Below are 27,671 nucleotides of genomic sequence, written 5' to 3'. Positions count from 1 at the left end.
AAGGACAAGAAAGAAAGAGGCAGAGAAGAATGAAGGGGGAGGCAGAAGGAGGAGAAGAATGAAGGAGGAGGAGAACGAAAATGAGGAGAATGAGGAAGGAGGAGTAGGAAGGAGGAAAAGGAAGGGGAAGGACGAAGGAGGAGGAGTAGGAACAAGGTAGGAGTAGGAACAAGGTAGGAGTAGGAAGGAGGAGTAGGAAGAAGGCGGAGGAGGAGGATGAGTAGGAAGAAGATGGAGGAGTAAGAAGAAGGCGGAGGAAGAAAGATGAGGAGGATGAAGAAAGAGGAGGAAGGAGGAGGAGAAAGGGAAGATGGGTAAGAGAAAGAAGACAAGTAGTAAGAAGGAGAATGAAAAAGAAGAAGACAAGTAGGAAGGAGGAGGAAGGAAGAGGAGGGAAGAGGAGGAGAAGGGAAGAGGAGAAGGGAAGAGGAGAAGGAGAAGGAGGTAGAGGAGGAGGAGAAATATGGAGGTGGAAGAGGAGGGCGATGGAGGAAGAGGGCCATATTCTGAGATAAGCATCCTATGTGAATGGGATACTCCAACTCCAGTTGTCACACCAATATAGATGAAAAATGTGGACTTTTCAGTTTTACCCTCTTGTGAAGAGCACACTTCCCCCTACAAGGCCTCAAGAAATCAAACTGTGACATGCAGGCACATCCCCAGCTGCTCCACACACTCTCAAATGGGTCTGTAAACCAGAAAGGCTTTATTCGTCTACATCAAAAAATTTAAAAATGTGACAAACATGATTTGCAAAACTATACAAATGTATTCTTGCTTCCATCGACAATCTCAAGATAAAGGTGCACTTCGGTTTCTTAATGTCACAACACTGTGTAGTGATGTTTGCATGTGATGCTGCCTGCTGCACCAACTCGTTTTCCGGATGGGATCATTCTTGGGCTTTTTCTCTTATGTTGGGATTTGCCCACAGCCATTTCTTTCCTCTTCTGGAATCTGAAGCCAGCTCCAGTCCAGAGCCTGTGGGGGGAGTAGATAAATTATTAGAATTGACAAAGCATCAGCTCAAAAGCAAGAACATGAAAATGTAACTAATTTAAGATAAACTAGGGAACTGGAAAGAGGCAGAGATAAGGAAGTAGCATTTCAGAACTATGAGAGGAAAGAACTAAGAATCATAAAATGAAGACAATGGATCAGTGGGAAGCAACAGTCACAATGCTTGCGGGGTGAACCACAAAAAAATCACTAATTTAACTTGTGCTTAATCCTGGTTAGCTTGGCACAAAAAAAGCAGTCGGACTAAAAAGAGGTAATGTGTTAAGTATTTATGCAGTACATCAACAGCAATACAGTGGAAACACAAAAAAAAAAAAAAAAAAAAAACTAATTTAGAAAAAATGAGTACATTTTAATAAATTAATTGAGACCAAAACAATTAAAACCCAATTAGTATAACTAGAGTTATGATGTTTTAAAGTTTAAGGTTCAAAACCGAAATCCTCATTTTCAGAAAATGGTCACCTGGGCACATTTAGCACCACAACCAAGGGTGCAGGAGTGGATGGGGACCACTTGGGGGTTCAAGACTCACTCAGGATGGCTTCAAAATTGTGGTATGTCCCTTGGCTCTGAACAGGAGGCCAGCTAAACTAGCCCTAGGAGCCATTTTTGAAGTCCTGGGTGCAGGTGAAGATGCAGGGCTCCACAGCAGGGCTGTCCTCTGAAGGCTCTAGGAAGGCTCCAGGCAGCAAAGAAGTCCTTCGAGGTACAGCCCCAGTCTGGTAGAGTACACAGCAGGTCACCGCAGCAGGCAGTCCTTTTAGAGTCCTTCCGCAGGTCCAGTAGTGAACTGAAGAGTGGGCCTGAGAGCCCTATTTTTATACCCTGGTGCCCTGCTCCTAGAAGTTGGGAGAACCTTCCAGAAGGGTTCTCTGAAGTTCCAGGAACTTCCCGTTTCCCCTGCCCTGGCTCCTAGCTTGCTGCACTGACAATGCAGGGTCATTACGTCTATTGTGTAGTGGCAGAGCCCAGCCTATTGAGGTGCAAGTGGGGCTGTGCTTAGCTCCACCTCCATCAAGATAGTTAATAGCCCATTCAGGCTTTGCTAATCCCACTATAGTGTGACTGTCTGGGAGGAATTCATAAAGTCTCAACTGTCAGTTACACACAATCATGTGAACTAAGGCTGGCTGCAGGAACAGAGGGCTAAGGGCAGGAAATTGCCAACTTTCAAAAAGTGGCATTTTCTAACTTTTAATGATACATCTGACTTTACCATTAAAAATGGTTTATCATTAAAAGCTCAGATAGTAAGATATAATTAACACGTCTGGTTTAGGAATTACGGCTTATTAAACATAATAAGGAGTCCCCAATGTTGCCCTATGGGAGGGAAAACCTAACAGCAGTGAAAAATTAATTTGGGAGTTTTTCACTACAAGAACATGCAAAACTTAAAAGTACATGGCTTACCTTCTAATTACACAGCACAGTGCCATATGGGCTACTTAGGGCCTACCTAAGGGGTGACATGCAATAAAAGAGTAGTATAAGGCTTGGCAAGTGGTTTTAAATGCCAAATCATCATTGCAGGGAGACACTGCCTTCAGGCTGCAATTGCAGGCCTGGGACACGTTTTAAAGTGTTACGTGGGTGGAACAAAAAGTACTGCAGGTCCACTGGTAATACTTAATGTACAGACCCTGGGTATATCGTAAACCAATCTACATGTTTTAGGGCGAGAGCACAAGCACTTTAGTACTGGTTAGCAGTGGTAAAGTGCACAGAGTCCTAAGGCCAACATGAGAAAAAATCAAGAAAAGTGTAGGACAAGGAAGGCAAAAAGTATGGGGGTGACCCTGTAGAAAGGGTAATTTCCAACAGTTGTGCAATATATAGGCTCTGGTGCAATCGATGTAAAATCTTTAAGCCCTTTTGGGGGTCCAGCCAATGGAGTCTCTCCTCTTTCAAATAGGGAGGTGGTCAAAGAAAATTTGGAGTCTGATAGATTTCTTAATGTTAAAAGGAGTCACAAGTTTAGGCAACAAGGCTGGTCTGATCCTCTACTCCAGTTTGTCTGGAAAAAAGATGGTGTAGTTGCATATAGAGGGCCTGAAGCTCACTCATGTGGCAGAGGCAAGAGAAACAGTTTTCAGAATCAGCAGACAATGAGCAACTGTGCAACGGCTCAAATGGGGAGCACATGAGGAAAGTCAGGACCAAACAGATTCCACTGTGGCATCACAAAGACTTTTAGGGGAAATATATGTATCAAACCTATTAAAAAACTCATCACAACAGGTGATTTAAACAAGAATAGTTCGTCCAGTAAATGTAAAAAGGTCGAAGATAACCTTTGATGGTGCCCACTGCAAGTGCCTGCTGGGCCAAAGACAAAAACAATAAACCGTCAGCAAGTTTAGCCTGCAACAGGTGCTTTATGTGGGCATCACACCAGACCAAAAACTTACCCCAACTGCCAACATAAATTAATTTTGCAAGGGGGCATTACACAGCAAGGATAACATCTTCAACCTCATAAGGTAGGTCGAATGCAGTCAACTCCTGCAGCTCAATCTCCACGCATTGAGATGTAGACTGCACAGGCTGGGGTACAGAACTCTGCCCTGCTGCTGCAATAAAGTCCTACTGAAGTGGTAGCCTGAGCACAGATGCTAATTTTCAGAAGTTCCAGGTAACACACTCTTCTGGCCTAATCCAGAGCAACTATGATTGCTTGGGCCCGGTTGCTACTGATCTTCAGAACTCAAGGTAAGAAAGGCATACAGGAGTCCTGTGCTACACTCTAGCCTGAATACAACTCATAGAAACAGCTTTTTTGGGCACTCCAACGCACAAACATTGTGACACTGCACATTGTCAACTGTCACAAAAGATGTAGCTGCTATTCATGATCTGCCAGGCGTCGTCGGCTGAGTTTGTCTGCACTGACAATCAGGTGGTTCAGGACCAGTAATATGCCCCAACAGTCTGGCCAACTCCAGAATCCATTAGCCTCTTGGCACTGAACTCAGTACCCCACTCAGCTCTTCTTGTTGCAGTTGTTCTTTGGCTGGTGTTGTCTGTTGAGAACCTGCCCCAGCCCCCCTGGATGGACAGTATGAAGGCCTTCAATGCCGGGCAAAGGGCTCACAGTTCCAAAAGACTGACGTGGAATCATGGTACTGCCAGGGACCAGAGTGTGCGGATCTCAACCTCTGGCAGATTACCTCCCCAACCCAGCAGTGACACATCCGTCACAACCATCATCGCTGGTTGGAGGAGGTTTTGCCACTGGAAATGTGATCAAGCAGCCACTACTGCAGGCTTCTTACAGTCTCCTCCAAACCCTGGATGGAATCGGTCAGGTTTTCTTGGTGCTGGGCCCACTGAGAATTCAGATCCCACTGCAGAGCATGCATGTGCCATGTAGCACCCATGATGCAGGAGGCCAACAGGCAGAGAAGCCTCAGAGCCATTCTCACTGAGACCCAGGACTGAGGTTGAAACATTGTGATTATAGCCACACTGTCGTTGTGATGGAGGCCAGGCCCAAAACTGCACTTTAATCACAATAGCAGATGAAGCAAAATGTTACTTATCCTGTAAGCATCTGACTGTAGCATGTAGTGCTGTAGATCCACATGCTGTGCTTACTCTTGCCATCAAGTGCTGGGCCTGGATGTGTGTAAATTGTTTTTCTTTTGCAGAAGTTTTTCGAGTCACTAAGTGCTGTGACTCCTTTTGGTGATAAGGAGTGTTAGACCGGACAGTCTTAGGGTGGTGGTCATCCCCCAACTTTTTGCCTGCCTCCATTTTTCTGACACGGTTTTTGCTGGTTTTAGGGTTCTGCGCACTTTATCACTGCAGACCAGTGCTAAAGTGCATGTGCTCTCTCCCCTAAACATGGTACTATTGGTTCTTATCCAATTGGCATATTTAATTTACTTGCAAGTCCCTAGTAATGTGCACTAGAGGTGCCCAGGGCCTGAAAATTAAATGCTACTAATGGACCTGCAGCACTGAATGTACCACCCACATAAGTAGCCCCTTAACCATGCCTTAGGCCTGCCATTGCATGGCCTGTGTGTGTAGTTTTTCTGTCATTTTGACTTGCCATTTAAAACTACTTGCTTAGCCTTAAACTCCCCTTTTCTACATATGTCACCCCTAAGGTAGGCTATAAGTAACTCATAGGACAGGGTGCTATGTCAGTAAAAGGCAGGAAATGTACTTATGTGTTTTACGTGTCCTGATAGTGAAAAACACACAAATTCATTGTCCACTACTGTGAGGCCTGCTCCTCTCACAGACCAGCATTAGGACTGCCCTCATACTTTTAAGTGATAGATTTTGATCTGGAATGAGTAGCCCTGTCATGTTTAGTATGGCCAGAATGGCAACAGAAAATCATACTTACTGGTGAAGTTGGATTTAATATTACTATATTAAAAATGCTACTTTTAGAAAGTGGGCATTTCGCTGCACTTATTGCCATCTGTCCCTTACAGTCTGTCTCGATTCCACATCTGGTCTGTGCTGATTGACAGCTCTCCTTGTGTATTCTACTCAGCCAGCCATAAACACAGGACACTTAGTCACATCTGCATTCATTTGCATACTGAATGGGTCTCCCTGGGCAGGAAGTGTGGAGGTGCTCTCCTTACACTTCAAAGGCCAATGGCCTGCCCTCACACAAAGGACTGATAACCCCCCACAGGGATCCTGGCAGACAGGACTGGGCTGAAAGGGAAACTTGTGCACTTTAAAACCATTCTTAGAAGTTCCCCCACTTCAAAGGCACTTTTGGGTATATGTACTGGGTCACTGACCCCACTAAATCTGAGACTTCTGGATCTACACCTAGACTATGAGTCTGCTAGAAGGACTCTGCTTTCCCTACAAGTGCTCTCCAAGGCCTTGGATTGAGCTTGCCTCCTGTTCTGAAGTCTCAGGGACACAAAGACTTCACCCCAGAGAAGAAAATCCCCGTGTGTCGGAAAATAGATTCAATGCATACAGAAATAGACAGCGCCTGCCTCGCAGCTCAAAATTTGCTGCATCGATACTGGATCAATGCAGCGGCTGCTCCTAATTACCAGCGCATCAAGGATATTCAAAGCATCATCCCTGGGAGACAAAATATCCCTGCATCGCTGTGAGGAGCCAAGGCTGCCCTCCTGGAAATCGAGGTGTCACCTTGCAGCGTGGAAAGAAACAATGTACAGTCTGTGCCGCGCTGGAAAATGCAACGCATTGCCTTTTTTTTTTTTCCAGCGCATCTCCTCCTCTGCAGTCCCCGTGCATTGTTATTTTTTACGCATTCCAGGTACTGTGTGTTACAAGGATATAACCACTGATTAAGGCTCATTTAAACCTTTAAAAAGTGATATCTTGACTTGGGCATATTGGAATTTTTTTGTCGTTTTGATCTTATTTTATTCAGATAAATATCTATTTTTGTAAACTGGAGTGGAATACTTTTTGTGGTGTTTTCACTGTGTTACTGTATGAGTTATTGCACAAATACTTTACACATTGCCTTATAAATTAAGCCTTTCTATTCTGTGCCAAGCTATCAAAGGGCGAGCACAGGATAATTTGGATTGTGTTGTGACTTACCCTGACAAGGATTGTGGTCCCTACTTGGACAGGAGGCATGCCTCTGCCAACTAGAGATCCAATTTCAAACAATGAGCATGGTCACCGACTCCACTGTTAGACTGTCTTCCTGCACGGCGGGTGTGGATGGAATGTGAAGCAGAGCGATATATAGAGAGATGTCCAAGCATAAGAGGAAATGAGACAGTAAAAGATACCACAACAGCCAGAGGCGTCAGGGGAGGCGGGTGGTTTGCATGTGACTCTACAGCAATACATATCACGAACAGATGCTTACAGGGTAAGTAACATTTTCCAGTCAAGGCACGTTTGGCTGTAGTTACACATGTTGTACATAAACTGTAAAGCAGTCCTTCTCAAAAAGTGGTGGCTGGCCTGTGGATGTTGCAGGAGATTGAAAAAGTGTACAAAGAATTGCCTGACCAACATTAGTTTGTTGGCGGGTTAGGACATCCACAGAGTAATGTTTTGCAAAAGTGTGTTGTGTTGACCGGGTAGCTGCTTTCCATATATCAGCTAACGGAATGTTCCTTGGGAAAGCCATAGAGGCTTCTTTCTTCTGAAGAGTGTGCCCTAGGAGGAGAAGGGGTTCAGAGAAAGCAACAAAAAGTTGTGTTTTTCTAAATGTTCTGGTTCTGTCAACGTAGTACACAAGGGCTCATTTACATCCAAATTATGGAAAATCTGTCCTGCAACTGATTACAGTTTTTGAAAAAATCAGGAAGTTCAATAGAATGATTAATGTGGAAGTGAGAAAGTACCATACAGAGGAATTTGGGGTTGGTGTGGAGGACAACACTATCTGTATTCACTCTGAAGAAAGATTCTCATAGGGTTAATGTCTGAAGCCCATATGACATGCCTGAGTGAGGTGAAAGCAATTAGAAATGCCACCTTCCAAGAGAGAAACTGAAGGGGGATGTGTTGAGGGGCTCAAATGAATGACCCAGGAATTGTGTGAGTACAATGCTGAGGTTCCATAAGAGTGCCGGTGGGACTCGAGGAGGAATGACGCCCTTGAGACCCTCCATTAAAGCTTTAATGACGGGTATCATAAAGAGAGAGATGTGTTGGATATTCTGAAGGTAGGCAGCCACAGTGGCCAGGTGTAATTGTATGGCAGCAAAGGCTAGCCCAAAACCCTCCAAGTGTAGTAAGCAACAAAGTCTTGCATTGTGGTTTTTAATGGGTCAGTATCTTTTGACTTCTCCGGAAGATCTACAAATGGATCCAAAAGGACTGCCGCCGAACCGTCACCTATGCCCTGGTTACCAGAAGACTTGACTATGGCAATGCACTCTACACCAACACCACCCAGAAGAACCTGGAGAAACTACAGCACATCCAAATCACCTCCGTCAGACTCATCCTGGACTTCCCTGCCGTGAACACATCATCAATCACCTCAGAGACCTCCAATGGCTTCCTATCGAGAACAAAATTAACTTCAAACTCCTCATCCACACATAAAAGGCCCTCCACAACCTAGGACCCACCTACCTCAGCCACCCCATCAACTTCTACTCCCCCACCAGACCTCTCCGCTCAAAAGGCACTAGCCATTGTACCCCGCATATGGAGGACCTCGGCTGGAGGAAGATCCTTCGACTACCTCCTGGCAAAGAGCTGGAACACCCTTCTCCTGCACCACAGGCAGTCACCATTGTTTGCATGTGACTCTACAGCAATACATATCACGAACAGATGCTTACAGGGTAAGTAACATTTTCCAGTCAAGGCACGTTTGGCTGTAGTTACACATGTTGTACATAAACTGTAAAGCAGTCCTTCTCAAAAAGTGGTGGCTGGCCTGTGGATGTTGCAGGAGATTGAAAAAGTGTACAAAGAATTGCCTGACCAACATTAGTTTGTTGGCGGGTTAGGACATCCACAGAGTAATGTTTTGCAAAAGTGTGTTGTGTTGACCGGGTAGCTGCTTTCCATATATCAGCTAACGGAATGTTCCTTGGGAAAGCCATAGAGGCTTCTTTCTTCTGAAGAGTGTGCCCTAGGAGGAGAAGGGGTTCAGAGAAAGCAACAAAAAGTTGTGTTTTTCTAAATGTTCTGGTTCTGTCAACGTAGTACACAAGGGCTCATTTACATCCAAATTATGGAAAATCTGTCCTGCAACTGATTACAGTTTTTGAAAAAATCAGGAAGTTCAATAGAATGATTAATGTGGAAGTGAGAAAGTACCATACAGAGGAATTTGGGGTTGGTGTGGAGGACAACACTATCTGTATTCACTCTGAAGAAAGATTCTCATAGGGTTAATGTCTGAAGCCCATATGACATGCCTGAGTGAGGTGAAAGCAATTAGAAATGCCACCTTCCAAGAGAGAAACTGAAGGGGGATGTGTTGAGGGGCTCAAATGAATGACCCAGGAATTGTGTGAGTACAATGCTGAGGTTCCATAAGAGTGCCGGTGGGACTCGAGGAGGAATGACGCCCTTGAGACCCTCCATTAAAGCTTTAATGACGGGTATCATAAAGAGAGAGATGTGTTGGATATTCTGAAGGTAGGCAGCCACAGTGGCCAGGTGTAATTGTATGGCAGCAAAGGCTAGCCCAAAACCCTCCAAGTGTAGTAAGCAACAAAGTCTTGCATTGTGGTTTTTAATGGGTCAGTATCTTTTGACTTCTCCGGAAGATCTACAAATGGATCCAAAAGGACTGCCGCCGAACCGTCACCTATGCCCTGGTTACCAGAAGACTTGACTATGGCAATGCACTCTACACCAACACCACCCAGAAGAACCTGGAGAAACTACAGCACATCCAAATCACCTCCGTCAGACTCATCCTGGACTTCCCTGCCGTGAACACATCATCAATCACCTCAGAGACCTCCAATGGCTTCCTATCGAGAACAAAATTAACTTCAAACTCCTCATCCACACATAAAAGGCCCTCCACAACCTAGGACCCACCTACCTCAGCCACCCCATCAACTTCTACTCCCCCACCAGACCTCTCCGCTCAAAAGGCACTAGCCATTGTACCCCGCATATGGAGGACCTCGGCTGGAGGAAGATCCTTCGACTACCTCCTGGCAAAGAGCTGGAACACCCTTCTCCTGCACCACAGGCAGTCACCATTGTTACCGCAATTCAGGAAGGACCTTAAAACCTGGTTCTTTAACTGAAGCAGAAGACAAACCGCCTTGGCTCCTTGAGACCCTTACGGGTGAGTAGCTGCGCTCTATAAATCCTGATTTGATTTTGATTTGAGTTAAGTGACAGTAGCACACAAATCTTTTCCGGTTAGATTTGTAGCAAGCATGGGTGGTAGGTTTACGTGCTTCCTTGAGAATGCTTATGGATCCAGGTGGAAGATTAAGGTATCCAAATTCTATGATCTCAGGTACAAGATCGCAAGGTTGAGAGATCTTGGTCCCTAATTTCTCCATGGTTCTGCGTGAAAAGGTCCAGCTTGTTGGGGGTCCTCTTGTACAGAACCAGCAAGAGTTCGAACATAGTCGTATACCACAGCTGGTGGTCCCATGTGGGTTTCACCAGCATGAACATGAGAGACATCAACCAAAGCCTCTGAACCACAAATGGAAGAAGAGGGAGAGGAAGAAAAACGTAGGCAAATATCTCTCAACATTTTTTACCTAGTGCATTGCGGCTGGACTCTGAATAGGGGAACCTGGAGGTGAAGTTTGGGCATTTGGTGTTTTCTGCTGTTGCAAATATGTCTATCTGTGGGAACCCTCCTCTGTGAAAGTAACAAAGGAGTGCTTCTGGGTGGAGTTTCCACTTGTAGACTGGTTGCCGCATCCTGCTGAGAAGGTCTGAAAAACAGTTGTCCATCACCAGAAAATACTCACTAATAAATGAATTTTGTGGTGGACAGCCAAATGTTTTTGGATAACCCAGACAGGTGTGGAGCGCAATTCTCCCCTTTATTTCTGAACGTAATACATAGCTGTCATATTGTCCATCTGGAAAATAATAACTTTGCTTGCGAGGTGAGGTAGGAAAGCCTTCAACGTTAGGTGAACAGCTATAATTTCCAGGTAGTTAATGTGGAGGCCCTGGTACTTGGCCTCCAACTGACATTGTATCGTCAGATCTTTTAAGTGCAGGCCCCACCCTATAAAGGAGGCATTCGTAGTAACAAACTTCTGCGGAACAGGGTCAAGGAAAGGCCACCCCTCCAACAGGATGTTGACTTTCACCACTGTAGAAAGTCATGAATGCAGCTGCCGATCAAAACCAGATTGTCCCAGTGACCCTACACCTTAGACCAATGTTGCGCTAAGCATTCCTGCAATGGACCCATGCCTGGCATGGGTTACTATTGCAATGCAGGAGGCCATCATAACTAGATGGCGCATGACTGTTTTCACTGTGAGCTGTTGGTTTGGTTGAAACAAAGGGAGTAGTGTCTTAAAGGATTGGATCCTGGCAGGATATATATAGGCTTTGCCTAACTCATAGTTGAGAATAGCCCCTAGGTAGGGCTGTATCTGGAGCTGTTGGAGGTGGGATTTTGAGGTGTTGATGACTAACTTTAAGCGATCAAGCAGGTCTATGGTGACCTGTGAATGTTCTCGGTACTGATGACGGATGGTATTTTTGATAAGCCAATCGTCCGGATCTGGAAAAATATGGATGTCCTATCTGCGCAGCAAGGCACTTGATTAGCACCCAAAGAGCAGTAGTGACACCCCAAAGGGGAGCAGTTTGAACTGGTAAAGCCTTCACTGAACACAAATCTAAGATATTTGCGATGAGCTGGATGTACTGATATGCGGAAATAGGCATTTATCAGGTTGAGTGCAGCCATAAAGTAGTCTGGCTGGAGAAGTGGAATGACATCTTGAAGGGTTACCATGTGAAAATGCTTTGAAAGGATGTATTTGTTTAGGGGCCTGATGTCCAGAATGGGTCTGAGGGACCTGTCTTTTCTGAGCAATGGGAAGTACAGCGAGTATAATCATGTGCCTTACTGGTGAGGGGACGGGCTCTATGGCCCCTCTGAGGAGTAGGGCTTCGATTTCCTCTGTGAGGAGCCTTTAATGTTCTGGTGAGGGTCTGTGTATGTGAGCTGAAATAGTGGCAGGCGTGGAAGGGAGCTCCAGACAATAACCATGTTGGGTAATATCCAACACCCACTGGGTTGAGGTGACAGTTTGCCACGTAGGGAAGCAGCCTTGTAGGCCCCCACTGGTGTTGTGTGGTTGAGGGGAGGGAGGGGCAAGTCAGGATTTGGTGGTGGGTGTAGCTCCTTTTGAGGAGCTACTGTTGCCTTTGTAATTGTTGCCCCTATAGGACCCGCTAGAAGTAACCCTGGGGGAGGAAGTCTGGTCCTGGCTGAGCTGAGAGAACGTGGAGACTGCAGAGGACGCAGTTCACAGTAAGGGATGCAGCAAAAGGAGACAGGTGCATGTGTGTGCAGTGCCCCCACTGCTTTGGCTGTTTTCGTATCTTTCTTGATCTTTTCTAAGGCTTGATCCACCTGTGGACCAAAGAGATGCTCACCATCAAAGGGCATGTTCAGCAGGTTCTTGAAAATCTAGCTTAAATCCAGAGAAACAGAGCCAGGTGTTTCTGAATAGTAGAATACTGGCATTTACATCCCTCCACCCCTGCAAGTGGTGTCAGCTGCATCTAGGGCACAACTAATAGAGGGGTTAGATGTAAGCTTGCTCTCAGAAACTACCTCTTGTCCCATTTTTCTATGTTCCGCTTGGAGGTATTGGAGGAGCGTCCCCATTTCATCCCAGTAGGCATGATCTTATCTTGCTAGAAGGACAACAGAATTAGCTATGTGCCAGTGGTTGGCTGATTGCGTGGCCACCCATTTCCCTGCCACATCTATGCAGTTACTTTATTTTTCTGATGGTGGTTGGGGTGTGGAGGGGGTTGGGGGAAGGGACCCCCCCACTGGCCTAGGATTTAGCTTTCTTATGGGCACAAGTGATTACCAGAGAGTTGTGCATGAGCCGACCATGAATATAGAGGAGTCAGAAGGGGATGCTTTATATTTTTTTATACACACTAGGTGTTCTAACCCTACCTCAGTCAGGGTCTTTAAGAATGTCAGGAGTGTAACATAACATGCCATTGAGCATGGGGAGATACTGATTGGAGCAGTGAGTGGAAGAGAGGGTTTTGAAAAGGAAGCCCTCATTCTAAGGCTCAGTGTGGAGTTCCACCTTAAGAAAGAAGGCGGCCCTACCAATGAGTTCCTGAAAGGATGTGGAACCATCTGAAAAGGAGGGGCTGGCGGGATAAAGGTCAGGGTATGTGTCCCCTGGTGGGTCTACATCATAAGAATCCAATGGGTTGTGCTGTGGAGGAGTGCCAAATGTGTCATCACCCCCCACACCCACCCATGTCAGAGTGGAGAGACCCCGGAGGTGTTATGTCAAGGGGTCCCTTGGTGAAGCAGATGGGGTGAGGTAAGCCTAGGGAACAGAGCGAGAGGATGGTGGAGCTTGGGGTTAAGGGTCTTGTACCCTTAACTGTTCTCTTGCATTGTTTTGCTAGGAATCAGAAAGTCCAATGCCCCTTGAAGGACAGCTGAGGTTTTGAGGTTGGAGCAGCAGGGCCTGAGGGGTGGACATGTGGAGGGGAATCCCCAGGTGCTTGTCTGGGGGTTGAGCTCCTCCTGCAGCTTACAGAGAATCGGCTCAACTGCGCTAGTGACAGACATGTTGGTTGACCTACAAAGCCTTTAACTGAGACGGTGCCTTCAGGTGTGGCGCTGAGGTTCTTGTTGGTGTGAAGGCAGATGTGGTCAGAACAGCAGGTGGCTCGGTGCCACAGACAGGGCAGCTGGCGCAGAAGCAGTTGGTCTCGAAGGCTGTTCCGGCTCCGAGTCAGAGCTGGGCAGGACATTCAAAGTGGTTTGTCAGCGCCCACCATGGCCTGAAGGCAGAGATATTCTGAATATCTGTCTCTGTTGCTCCAGACTGGCTGAGTGCCGCTTGGCTGAAGGATGCTCAGTCTAAGAGATGTGTCGGAGTGGGGAGTGCCATACTTAGACTTCTGGGCTGGTGGAAGGCCCTTGATCTCCAGGTCAGAGTCCGAACTTTCTTCAGGGGAGAAAGCCTCTTCATCCGCAGCTGACTGTTGTGGGTGTTGCTCCTCCTTGATGTCCTTGGGACCTAAGAGATCTGGTGTGTCATCTCCGCTCCTACACAACAGCTCGAGTCGAAGAGCACGAAGGTCGCTAAGAGTCTTCTTGGAGAATGTGTATCTAAAGCCTCTTAAGCCTCTAACACAGTCTGCACGGATATCAGATGTGACTTAAAAATGATGATTGTGGGCCCCAATGATGTTAGGAGGTTTTTTGTCATCTAGAGGTGGTATGACTAACAGTGACAAACCCATCTTCAACAGCCAGTCTTCAAGGTAGTGGAAAGCTAGTATCAATTCCAAAGATGAAAATGAACTGTGACCACTACTGTCACTTTTGTGAACACTTGAAGGGCAGTTGTAAGGCTGAAGGGGAGCACAACAAATTGGAAATGTTACTGGTCTGCCCTGAACCGCAGGTAACAAACAATCTGTAGGACTGCAGGATTGGTATATAAAAATACGCATCATGCAGGTCCAGGGCTGCAATCCAATCACCCAGCTTCAGAAAAGACAGAATCCGAGACATTGTGAGCATGTTGAATTTATCCTGCCGCAGAAAAGCATTCAGTGGGCGACAATCCAAAATAGGACAGAGGCCACTGTCCTACTCCAGGACCTGGAAATTGCAGGAATAACACTCAGTCCCTATTTCTGATGCAGGAACTCTCTTTATTAATATGAGAGCTGCTCTTCCTACAATAAGACAGACAGACAGATGGATCTTAAAAAGCTGCACTGTGGTAGGTGGGAGATGTGTGCTTAGAAAATTAATGTTAGGGCTAAGATCTGAGGGACAATTTGGAGGACCCAATGTAATCTGTGGCCACCCCGTGAAAAAGTGTTTGATCTGGCCTCCTACATGGTGGTCAGGAACTGCTAAGGGCAAGCTAACATGGCTTGAAGGCTGCTGCCGCAGGACTGGGGAACTAAGAAGATTGGTGTCCCTGTTGATCAGCACATTGTCTGCCTAATCCCTGCCACTTACCTCAAAAAAGGACTGGAGTGCTTTCTGTGGCTTTTGTGGGGATTGGGGGCCTAGCACTGCCTGCATTTTATCCCTATTTAGAACCCTTAAAAGGAAGTGCCTGGTAGGAGTCGAAAGCCCCAAGGGATGCCCCATGGATAGGCTTTCTTTAAAGCACAGGAAGGTAGAACCCGTATTCTCATCGAATAGGTGAGATCCTTCAACTGGCATGTCCAAAAGGAAGACATGGACATAGCCAGGTCAGTAGATCTCATCCAAACGTGATGCTGGAAGACCACATTGGTACAGACGGCTTGGCTTAACCATTCAATGCCAATCAATGGTTCTCAAGGCTTCACTGAAGGACTATCTGCTGTGATGTTGCAGAAGACCCAGGGAATTTAGGGTGCATTGGTATTAATTGTGGAATTTGTTACCTGTGAATCTTGAGCAAGACCGAGTGGCGCATTGACACACTTTCGACAACCCTGGACAGAGAATGGTGGGAAGGGGACGAGTCTCACTTGGCATTTTTGTGTATCCTCTTCAACTTAGATTTGGATTTACCCTGAGGCAATGACCTTGACAACAGCCTGTCATGGGAACAAGAGCAAGTTGAAGCTCTCAACTTCAAATGAGATTGGGACTTATGTGGTTTCTTCCGGTGTTCAGCTATGTACAGTTACACTTCACGTTCGTGGATCGCCTTTGGGTTCATTCCTCACCTAGGCTGGACACGCATACTGACCCCAAACATTAATGGCATACTGGGTTGGAGTCTGTCACAGACTTCAATTTGCGACAGTCCCTGCATCCTGTTGTCTTCGGATGGGACATAGCTCCCTTGCACATTGGTTTTACTTTGGAAGAAGATGATTTTGACAAAAAGTTAATCAAATGATGACAAATAGCAGAGCTCCTGATCTGCACCTGAGGGCATGGAAGGAAAGGAACGAACACCAACATGGAGGAGTGGCTTCTATAATAGTTCAGCTCTGTCACTTCTGAGGAAGAACTAAGTCTGCAGCAAATGTGTTTTCTACACCTCAGCAGGCAAAGGGGACAACACGAGAGGGACACAAACTTGTATCCCTCTGTACTGCAGTCCAGGTCAGCATGATGTAGCCAGTAGTTGTGTCCAAGTTGGCAATTGGGGGCACACTGACTGTCAAACACCCACAGCAGGCAGAACGTTTCGGTCTCTGGGGTACACTTGTAGTGGGCACTGAGCAAAGGTTAGGAGTAACAAAGTGGGTAGGAGCATGCCACCCCCAAGGCCAGGGACACAGAGCAAATAACACAACACTGTACGCCCCTACTAAAAATGGACAGCTGTCTAGGTCCACTGAGCCACAGAGACAGGCTGACAACAGCAGCAACAAGCTGCACAGAGGCATTTGAGAAACATGTCAAAACAGTAGTACAGCACACAGACAACATCACTGCCTGGGCAGGCCTGATCTCAGACACAGGATATGAAGCAAGGTTAGAATATTCTGTTTTCTTCTCAAACTTGGAAGATGGGGACTATGTGCGCAGGACATTCGTAAAATATTCCTAGTCCCTACTAACAAATGCTGGTAGATCACTAGCTCAGGCTAAGTAATGGACCTAGGGCGCTGCTGAAAACCAGAGCTCAGCTGACTTCAAAGGCATACTAATGGATGAAATAAGTATGGGTGACTGTAGAAGTTCTGGTCTAGGAAGTGGACAGCGTGAATATCACGGGTCTAGTTTTTGCTGAATCTTTGAGCTTGCATCACTGAGGTGACATTGATAGCCTCAAGCATTCACATCAATGTACTCATGGTCACAAGATCCGGTATTGAAGACCCATAATTCCCTGTCAGTGTACAAATTAATTATGCCACAAAGTAGAAGAACCAGGCACTAAGGACTGGATTTCAGAAGTAAGCAATCTTGTGCTAAGGAGGGAGGTAGTTGACCAACAAGGATAGGAGACCCTCACCGTTTTTACATGGAGAATTCATTTGCATAAGCAAAGAACAGCAAGATTGCATAATGCTTTGCATAGGCAGCAGGGTGCGATTGTTAATATGGACAAAAGTAATGTTGCACCGGTGATCCTCTGGTACATTTTGCATTCAGATGATCAGGTGTTTGTAGAGGAATTTGAGAAGCTTTGTGAAACCGGACAATGAAGGAGAATTACTGATGTCACTAAGGAGGGTGTTTAGATTTTGAGAGTCTGACCTGAAAAGTATCTGGGGAGTGGTATTCTTCTTGAAGAGAGGAATACTGAGAATGAGTTTCTGTTTGTGAGAAATCTTAAACCTTTAATTTCTGTGTTGAATATCTGGGGGAGTTAAAGCTTAGCACTCTAAAGTTATGCATGCTGTTGTAAATGAACATCTGGCTCTAGGTGCAGCCAAATAAACTGTTCGTGTGGCAGCGATTTGTTCATATCTTTTTTGGGTTTAGATGGAAATGGGCTGCTAAATGAAGGAATGCATTATGCTGACTTAGGCGGCTCTTGGGAAGTGCACGACTGCGTTCTATGATAATATCAATCATGCTTTAACTGCTGTTTTGATGATCTTTTTCAATAGTATGTGCTTGAGTTTTTTGATTGATTGTAAGTGGAACCTGGTAGCCATGGCTTGTATGTGGGCATCGAAATGATGTTTGTCTAGTAACAAAGTATGCATTTTGCTGTGGCAGCAGTTCTGTACTTGATGGTAACATCGTTTAGAGCATTCGTCCCAGAATATACAATATGTGTGCTGTTTAGTAGTCAAGAAGAGTAAATTGTGTATTTAATGCATTGAATTTCATGCGTCTACTTCAGAGCAGGATGCATTAAAGTTGGGACTTCAAGTTTTCAATAGTCAGTAGGTTTAGGTTTAGAAGTAGCTGGGCTTTATTTGCATATTCTGGTAAACAAGATGTTAAGATCTGCTAGTGCTTCTCACGGGTTCAAAAAGGGTGTTTTTAAATAAATCGGTGCGGAGGGTTTAGGCTAATTTTGCTTTTACGATTTAAAAAATTATATTCTTCTTTCACATTTTAAGTTTTAGAGAGACCTGGTGCAGTGACATTTCCTTCCGGCTCTTTCAGCTTTTTTCACTGCTTGATGTTCAGAAGTGAGTCACTGCTGCAGCCCTGCCAAGTTTCCAAGGTCCATGAGTGATGTGCTGCTTCAGTCCAGGAGTTTTCTTTGTATTCTGGGATTTGTACTGTTGTTTATTCCATTATAGAAGAAGACTACAAGCCTCAGAATTCAAAGGAAAAAAAAATGGACTGGAGCAGCACATCATGCATGAAATTGGGAAACTTGGCAACTATGCCGCTGGATTTGTTTTTGTTGCTTTTTTTTTCCTAGAGATGGGAATTGTCAGTTGCAATTTTCTGAAGAGTTCAGTTGAAATTATGGAAGAGGGTGGTGAATCAACAGCTTGAGGCAAGGTATTTATTCATGAGGTGATTATGGTGCAGAGTTTGACTTCGTCGATAATTTTAAAGTTTCTCTTTCAAATGTATTATTCTTTTGCTGTGTGGTTGAGAGTGACAATGAATGGAGAAAGGAACCAAGTTGTTATGTAACAGTCTACTTTTAGAAAACGTTTATTAGTAATTATGAGGTCAAATGTGGCACCTTTTAAGTGTACGGCTGAATTTCAGCTTTGCTAAGTCAAGGCTCTCAGCACCTCAGAAAGACAACTATGCCTCATGCAACACTGGAAGTTAAAAACTTTTTGACTTCATGACTTTTACTGGGACCAATCCAAATGTTGTAGCCGACCCGGGCTCCTTTACACTCTGCCTCAAATCGCACCCAGGTCCCAGTGCACTTTTTCCATTGGCTATCATTGGCGTCTTGTGCTTCTTGGCGTTATTTTCAATTAAATCTTTACAAATTAATTTCTCTGGTGGTTCACTTTAATGTATTTTTGTCCTATTGGTCTTATCTCCCTCCCAAATTTTTTATTATGTTAAAACTGGTTGTGGAATCTTATTGTGTTTTGTGGGTCTTCGTCTATTGTGTATATAATGCTTAAGTGCTTCACCAACTGGCTTTGATTTAGGTTGGACTGCTTTGTGTCCTTTGTTGTGTGAAATCTCGCACGTACACTTGTCCAGACCAAAAAATAATCTACTTCCCTACACAGAACCATTCTATGCGTTTCTTCATATGTTAAACCAAGAGTCACTTTTTTACACCAAAAAGAAACAAGCAATGTCAAAGACAATAGATCTTGTCTACAAGAACTACTGGCGTTGTCAATGTTTTTAATCATGTTGCACAAAAAGTGCTATGACGTGGCCAGCACCGGGTGTGTCATAGCACTTTTTTTGTTGTTTTTTTTAAATGTCTGCTGAAGGACAGAGAAGGAGGCATCTCAAAGGGAGGGAGGGCATGCAACACAGAGGTTGTGGGGGGAAAAATATGCTATGACGTGGCCAAAGTGGTCTGAGTCAGAGCTCTTTTTATTATGGTGGCTGGGAGGGGGCAAGCAGTGACAATTGGGGTGGGAGTAATGCACAACCAGGCAATTGGTACATGGCATAAAAGTAAAAAAAAAAAAAAAAAAAAGTGCTACGACAATGCCAGCTCTGCCTCATAGCGTGTTTTTTTTGTAATGGCGGGTTTGGGGACGTCGGTAACAAGGACAACAGAAGGAGGGCAGGAGAGGGCAAGCAACAAGATCTACAGTAGGTGGGGACAAGCAACAACTGGGAGGGTAGGAGGGGACAAGCAACAACCGGGAGGGGACAAGCAACAACCGGGAGGGTACAAGCAATAATTGGGACAGCGGGAGAGGAGAAGCAAAAACAGAGAGGGGGGCAGGGGTAGACAACAACATTGACAGTGGGCGGGGGAAAGCAACAGCACAAACAAGGTGAGGAGGGCGGGAAGGGGCAAGCAGCAACACCAAAGGAGAATAAAAGCACACAGGGAAGGGAGAGAAGTTGGGGGAGGGGGGGGGAGATAAGCACTTGAGGCAGACTGCCTGCAAACACAAAAACATAAATTAAAAAATCTAGCTTCAGTTCAAGAAGTGTAGGGACATAAGTTCTTGGGCTATGCTCTATTTTAGGGTCAAACAACACAGGAAGAGAAAGTGAAGTTGGCATGCACTGGCCAAAAGAGAAGCAAGCAAATGAGTGACAATGAAGCTAAGTAAATGGTAAGCAATATGCAGGCCCTAAAGCCCACTGTAAGCTAACCAGATGTCTAGCAACCTACAGCACATGGTCTTAGGCGAGACCTAAAAAGGACACCATGAAGACAGGGAATGAATGGAAAAGAAGAAGAGCAACTTCTCTGAAGAACCAACCTGGGAGTGCTTCCTATATCTAAAGGAAACTTTTTTACTGAACAGGCCGAATGTTAGCATCTTGTGCAATTTTTATTTTTTTATTTTTAAGAGTTTTCTATAGCGCTAGCAAGACCGAGAGGGTAACAGAGCGCTTTACAGCATAACAGGAAGTAAACATAAGAATAAACATGATAAACATAAGAATAAACATAAGAGACACAACAAGTCAAAAGTCATTTTGTACAATGGGGGTACAAGTGGGTTCTCACGGATAGAAGGGTGGCAGTTCGGGGAAGGGGGGGTGGAGAGGGAGAGACCCTTATTAATGAGAGGGGTGGTTTAGGAGGAATTCTTTCAGTAGTTTCTTAAAGGACAGGTGGGAGGTGTTAGATCTGATGTGGATGGGTAAGGAGTTCCATATTCTCGGAGCGTTGTTAGAGAAGGAGCATGATCGAGTTTTTTGCTTGTTGGGTTTCGGAAGGAGGAGGAGGAGAGAGTTTGTGCTTCTCAGAGATCTGGTTTGACCAGCTTTCACTAGCTTGTTAGCGAGGTATTCAGGTTTTCCAGTGTGAAGGGCTTTGTGTGTCAGGCAGGCAGTGCGGAACAGGCAGCGGGCCTCAATCGAGAGCCATTTCAGGTTCTTCAGGGCTGGGGAGATGTGGTCAAATTTATTAGTTCCTGTCACTAGTCTAGCTGCTGCATGAAGAGTGGACCTCATAGGGGCGAGTCGGGATTTGGCTGTGCCAGTGAAGATAGAGATCCCATAGTCTAGTCTTGAGAGTGCCAGTGCTTGAGTGGCCTGTTTGAGGTCATCGTGGGGTATGAAGGATTTGATTTTGTGAAGAAGTTTAAGGCTGCGGAAGGCATTATTAGCGTTTGACTTAATATGGTCCTGCAAGGTCAGGTTAGAGTCCAGAGAGATTCCCAGGGATTTGACCGTGGTAGATGGGGAGAGTGCGCATTTAAGGGCGTCAATAGATTTTAGCCATTCTTGCAGTTGAGGAAGCTGGTTAGATTTCGAGAGGAGGAGTATTTCCGTCTTTTCATGAATGAGTTTGAGGTGGTTATGAGAGAGCCAGCAAAGGGCTTCTTTAAGGGTATTGTTCAGGTGGTGGATGTCATCTAAGAAAGATAGTTCAATATAGAGTTGCGTGTCATCCGCATAGTGGTGGAAGGGGATATTAGCTCGGGTGAGGATAGTGGTAAGAGGGTCCATGTAGATGTTGAAGAGGGTTGGAGAGAGGACAGAACCCTGGGGGACCCCTCTGGTAATGGGGGAGGTGGGCGAGGTCGAGTTTAGAAGCTTTACTAGTTGTGTACGGTTTTGTAGGAAGGAGGAAAACCAGCGGAGGACAGTGCCTTCAATGCCTACTCTCTTTTGGAGGGAGTCGAGAAGGAGTTTATGGTCGACAGTGTCAAAGGCTGCTGTAAGATCAAGGAGAATGAGTAGGCAGGGTCTGTCAGAGTCAAGAGAGATGAGGAGGTCATCTACAATGTTGAGGATGGCGGATTCAGTGCTGCAGCCTTTCCTGAAGCCAGATTGAAGAGGGTTTAGGAGGCTGTTGGAGTCAATATGTTGGGTTAATTGTTGGAGAGCACATTTTTCGAGAATTTTGGCCAGGAAGGGAAGGTTGGAGACAGGTCTGTAGTTGTGGAGGTTGTTCGGGTCTGCTCCTGGTTTCTTCAAAATTGGCGTGATTTGGCCTAGTTTTAGGCAGTCAGGGAACACGCCAGTCTGAAGGGAGCTATTGATGATCATTGTCCAAGTAGGGGAGAGGGACTGGTGGAGTTTTTTTGCCAAGGAGGAAGGGAGGGGGTCAGCTAGGTGGGAGGAGGTTTTGGAGGAGGACATGAGTTTGGAGATGTCCGATACCAGGAGGGGTTGGAAAGAACTCCAGTTGGCAGGGACCGGCCGATGGACCGGGTGGGGAGAGTGATCTCGGTTAGGGGGGAAGAGTTGTCGGAGGGGTATAGAGTGGGGGTAAGATTGACAGTGGATGGGAGGAGGGGCACAATGTTGGGGGGAGAGTCCCTTGCTAAAGAACGTTCAATCTCAGTGATTTTATCGTTGAAGAAGTTGGCAAAGTTAACGCAGGTGGCCTCAGTGTTGGGTAAGGGGTTGGGAGTAGGTTTGGTCGTTTGTTGTTTAATGATGTTAAAGAGCTCTTTCGGACGGTTTTTGGCTCTGTCAAGGGTATTCTGGAAGAAGGATCTTTTTTCATTATATATGTGTTTTTTGTACCTTCTCCGTGCACTTCTGAGCTGATCTAAGTGGGTGGAGGAGGGGTCAGATCTCCAAAGTCTTTCCGTGGCTCTGAGTTGTCTTCTCTCAGAGTTAAGGTCATTGTTGAACCAAGCTCTAGATGGGATATTTCGCAGTTTTAGAGGGGCAAGCTGATCCAATATGGTAGTTATAGTCGAGTTGTAGTGGGTGGTTAAGTCCGTCGTGGAGAGGATGGTCGAGGGGGGGGGGAAGAAGAGAGGTGATTTTTTCTTCAAGGGTAGATAAGGGGATTTGGCTGACATTTCTTTTCCAACTAAAGGATTTTTGGGGATGGGGAGTGGGTTGGGGGATAAAGTTGAGATGGAAAAGGATGATGTGATGATCTGACCAGTCGACAGGAAGGATGTCAACGACCTTGAGGGAATCTTTATGTGCTATGATCGCATCTAGTATAGCACCTTTGCTGTGGGTTTGGCCCTTGCAGTGTTGAGAAAGGTTGTTGCTGTGAAGGAGGTCATGTAGGGATTGAATGAGTGCATTGTTCTCATCATTCCAGCGAAGGTTGAGATCGCCCAAGATGATAAAGTTGGGGTCAGAGAGGGAGCAGTGAGTTATTAGGTCAGCTAGGTGATCCGCAAAAGGTTGGGTATTACCCGGGGGGTGGTAGAGAAGGTGGAAGGACACCTTAGAGTTGGCGTTGGTCTTCAAGGAGGCGTTCAAGTGTTCACAGGAATTGAAAATGAGAGTTTCTTTTAAATCAATTTCTATGGTATTTTTGTGAATGATGGCAATACCTCCCCCCCGTCGGTTCTTTCTCTCTTTGTTGTAGATAGAGTAGCCGGGAGGGACAAGGGTGTCCAGGATTGGTTGAGAGAGTTCGGTTAGCCAGGTCTCTGTGATGAAGGCAATGTCAATGTTATGGCTGAGGATAGCGTCAGCAAGATCCGTAGCGTGTTTGACTGCTGATCTACAGTTGATGAGCATGCAGTTGGTGCGAGGATGGATCTTAGGCTCGGGATTAGAAGGGAGAGGGGGGATAATGACAAGTTGGGCAGGGATTCTGGGAGAGGGAGGTTGTATATGCTGTCTCCTGAGACCGGTGATGACTGGAATGTTGGAGGGGGGGGGGGGGCGGTGTGGGGAGGGGGGGTTATAGGAGAGAGCGAGAATGGTGGCTTCCTTATGGGATAGAGGAGGGCTGGTTCTTCTAGGTCTCGGGATGTTACGAGGAAGGGGTATAGAGGGCCAGTGGATGTACTGGGAAGAGTTGTTGGCCGACAGAAGCGTGAGTGACTGGGTCGGCACAGGGGGGAATAGTGAGTCAAGGCTTCTCGCTAGTTTGTTAATGCCTTGAGTGATGAGTTTTAGTTGGGATTCAAGGTTGGAGAGCCATGAATTAATGTTGGTGGAGGGAGAGAAATTAGGGGTGAAGGAGTGGGAGGAAAAATTCTTCTTAGGAAGGGGCTGGGGGGTTTGATTGCGATGGGATATAGGATCATTGGGCAGAAGGTTAAGGGAGGCTGTTGAGGAGTGGAAGGGGTTAGAGTCGGAGTAAGGGTAAGGTGGGAAAGGGGAGGCAGGCTTGGTAAGAAAGTTACTACAGGTCAACAAGTTGGGTCTAGAGGAGATCCGGGGGAGAGGGTGGGAATGAGGGGCGATAGAGGGGGGGGGAGTCGAAGGGGGGTTCGGGGAGAGGAGAGGTGATGTGGGGGAGGATCAGGGGAGTAGAGGAGGAGGAGACAGGGAGGGCGTAGTAACTGGGGGTATTGAGGTTGCGGGAGTAAGAGGCATGATTAAGGTGAGAGGGGAAAGTGGGGATGGATGGGACAGACAGGGTGGGGTTGACGGCACTGGGAGCCGGGGGGGGGCAAGGGGTGGTGGTAAGGGGAATAATGGGGGTGGGGAGGGGTGTCAAAGGGCTGGGGGTGGATTGGGGGGGAGGGAGTGTGGACTTAAGGGCAGGGAATAAGGATTCAAAGGCACGGAGGTTGGAGTCATTAGCTTGAATCATGATGGTTCCATTTCTGAAGATGGAGATGATGAGATTTCCCTGGAAAGCCGGGGAGCTGGAGATAGAGAGTTTGCAACCGTAAGGGATATTAGTAGACTTGAAGGGGTGGAGGTGAGTAGTGAGGAGGGTGTTCCATTTAGCCGGGCGTCTAGTGAAGAAGATGAGATCAGTCTTTTTTGGGCCTTTATGAGCAGTAAAATAGGTGTCCACGAGAAGAAGCTCCGGATATTGCCTGCAATGGCAGCTTTAGGGAGGTGTGACTGGTCCTGCTGCAACGGGCACAAACTCAAAGAGGTGACCTTTGTAAGACAGGCTGAGGCTACATAAACAAGTTACTTACCTTTGGTAATGCCCCTTATGGTAGAGACTATCTAGCTGAAGAATCCTCACCTTTTGACTATTCCCTAGGCGTCAGACTGGATTTGGAAGCTTTTCACCAGTACCTCAGTACTCCATCAGATGGCATGGTGCGGCTCCGCAATGATGCCGTTCTGCTTCAGAAATGACATGCCCGGCACATAAAGGCATCATGCCCGCGCCCTTGTCAGTTGCTACCGAGGCTGTGTCCCAATATGCAGAACCTCAAGAGCAAACTGGTCTACGGAGGCCTAAGGAGCTGGGTGATTCACCAGTGGGTGGCTAACCCTTTCCCCACAACTGCTGTTTTCTTACTCTCCTTGTTGTGGCGGAGCACTACCTGTGGCCTAGGCATTAGGGTGCTCACGAGCAGCATGGTCCATGAGGGAGTCTGGAGGACGCAAACTCTTATGTACAGCAAGTCATTAGAGTGATAGCTCATAATTTTTATCCACCTGGGGAGCTACCACCCTCATTTTCACAGGTTCTTTAACAGTGTCCGAGGTGGACTACAACATAACCTTTAACTGTACAGTATGCTGGATCATCAACAATATCTCTACTAGGAAGTTATCATTCTCGAGGAGAACATGCATGTCCACTTTGCGGTGGTATTGTTTGGGGGTGATCCCCTAAACAGGTAGTGATACTGTAGTTGTCCCACAGGTCATCATTGGGCACTGGGATAAACAGGACATCATAGGGGTCAGCAGGATATAATGGGCTGCACTGCCTGTAAGAGGAGTGGGGGAACCCTCTGGTAAATATGAAATGAAGAGGAGAGGGTGCAGTTGGGAGGGGAATGGTGTCCGGCTGTGCTTGGGAGCTCAAGAAGGCTCCAGATGAGGTTCTTTCTCAAAAGTGAGCTTCCTTTTCTGAGGCAATGTCTCTTTTGGCCTTGAAGGCAACTTTGTTGAGATTTTGTGTATCTGTGAATAAATAAACATGTGCGTTTGTCTCACATTCAACTCCTCCTGTAGTGCATTCTCGAAGCCAACAAGTTGTGGTCAAGAGTGACTTCGGCCCGACTCCTGCCTTTGTGCTGGTGGTGGCTTTGGCACAGAGGATTCCTTAACCACGGGAGATCCATAATTGAGTAGTATCTTCAGGCTTGATGACCAAGAGGTTTAAGTGCCAACAAGTGGGAACGTTTGTGTCTCAGAATTATTTGGCCAGTGTTCGAAGGCGGTGGTGGAATTGATGGTTGAATCTTAGTCAATAGGCTTAACGCTAACCCCCTCAGGGGCAATCTTCTGCATTGACTCGAGGCTGTTTTTGGAAACCTCATAAGTGTCTTGATGCAAACCATATTCACAAAGTCTTTGTCTAGGGACGTTGAGGCACTGAGGGCCACATGCTCTTCCTCCACTGATGAGGAGAAGGCAGCGTTCGGCTGGGTGACGACGGGAGCCATTGACTTTTTCACCTCCCTTAGGTGTTGCTCCTCAAAGATGCTGGGAGTGTTGTCTGCCTTGCATTCTCTGGTGTGCTCACTTTGCTTGTGTCGGTACCAAAAATACTTCTTCGATGAAGGTGAGGCATGCTTCACAGGTGGTGCCCTCGTGGTCAGGGGAGATACACAAGTTTCACACCTAGTGGTGATCAGTCCACATTTTTGCATGTCACTAAGGGCAATCCTGGGAGGGTGTTCTTTCCATTACTTTACATCTATTCTCCATCAGAACGCCCTTGAGGCCGAGGGCGTGCCTGAGGTCTGGGCAGTTAAGCATTGTTGGGAGACCTGTGTCCACAGAGACAATCCAGAGAATGAAGCTTAGTCAAATTTCTTCTGCAGATGCCAAAGGCAAAACAACCAGTTGGGTTCAAAGAAAAGCGAGATAAGTAGCCGAACACCGAGCCCTATCAGTACACGTCTGAACTAGATAGAGGAGAAAAACAATCTAACATGGAGTTAGTGCCCACTGCCAACTAAGGGAGGAGTCACTATGTACCTCGTGAATCGAAAGACTTCTTCAAAGGAAAACAACTTGCAAACGTCCAAGCCCAACACTACACAGAAGTATGCAGACATGTGTACCTACATCAGCAACACAAGCAATGAGCACAGGGTTATGGCTACCAGAGAACAGTAAAAAACAAAGGAGGCAAAGGGTTCCTTAATTTATGACCACTCTGGTAAATCCCTTGGCTGGAGTCTAGAGCCAGAAAACGTATTATGTTGCAATCTAGACTAAACAAATTGTTTTTCTTCAGACGTTCATGGGCCTCGGCTCCAACCTTAGATAATTTTTTCTGTCTATTAGAGAGAAAGGGAGGGTGAGCACAAGTGTATAAATACATTTAAATAAATTGTGTATTCATTATGTTTAGTAAATGTATAATGAGACTGCCCTCTTATGAAGAGGTGGGAATGTGCATGTGAATTTACAGCATCACCTACTTCGAATAGATGCTTACAGGGTAATTAACATAAGCTATTCGTAGCATGTGTGGTGGAGATATACATGATTTGCATAGACTATAAAGTAGTATCCTCCTAGCAGTGGTCAGCTGAGGCAGATGTCTGAAAAAGTGTTCTCAGAACTGTTTGGCTAACCACAGCCTGTTGTCAGGATAGTACATCCACACAGTAATATTTAGTTAAGATGAGAGTTGTTCACTAAGTTGCTGCCTTACATATGTCAGCAATGGGGATGCTAACTTAAAAGGACATTGTAGTTTCCTTCTTATGTATAGAAAGTGCTACTGGAAGTACAGGGATCACCCAGTTTTCCTTCACGTAAGAGGTCTGAATGCATTTTACAATCCATTTTCAATTCCTGCCTTGAATTTATGCAACCTCTATGTGGTGTTACACATGTACAGTGGATGCATTCTTTTGGAAGACTGTGGTGGAGGCAAATGAGTCAGTGGTAAGATTGGCCTCTGTTATAGAAGAGGCGGTTGTTGTGTGTTTGCGGTGAAGGCGGTGGCAAAGGTGCAGCTGGCTCTACTTGCTTAGGTTCTGTTCTTGAGAGGGCCTCCACGAGGAAACAGTCTTCCTCTTTCACAACATGCACTGTGACACTATGGCGATGAGTCGCTCTCTGATATGCAGTTGCATCGTTGTGGGAGAAGGTTTCGCTGAATAAGGCTCAAGGTCTTGAACTGCTGGGGGATCAACACTGTGGTGCTCCCAAGGATAATCCC

General features: G+C 46.1%; 1 protein-coding gene across 2 annotated transcripts in view; it reads right to left on the bottom strand.

Moving 5' to 3' along the window:
• Positions 1–686: 686 nt before the first annotated feature.
• IKBKB (inhibitor of nuclear factor kappa B kinase subunit beta) overlaps positions 687–27,671 on the bottom strand; it is a 419,227-nt gene continuing 392,242 nt past the window's right edge. For both annotated transcript variants that reach the window (XM_069214097.1, XM_069214096.1), the window contains exon 22: positions 687–984. In XM_069214097.1, the coding sequence (XP_069070198.1) occupies positions 916–984 (69 nt within the window). In that variant the 3' untranslated portion in view covers positions 687–915. The remainder of the gene's footprint in view (positions 985–27,671) is intronic.

This window comes from Pleurodeles waltl, chromosome 11 (assembly GCF_031143425.1).
Source record: "Pleurodeles waltl isolate 20211129_DDA chromosome 11, aPleWal1.hap1.20221129, whole genome shotgun sequence".
NCBI classification, from domain to species: Eukaryota; Metazoa; Chordata; class Amphibia; order Caudata; family Salamandridae; genus Pleurodeles; species Pleurodeles waltl.
This window is presented reverse-complemented; position numbering and strand designations above follow the sequence as displayed.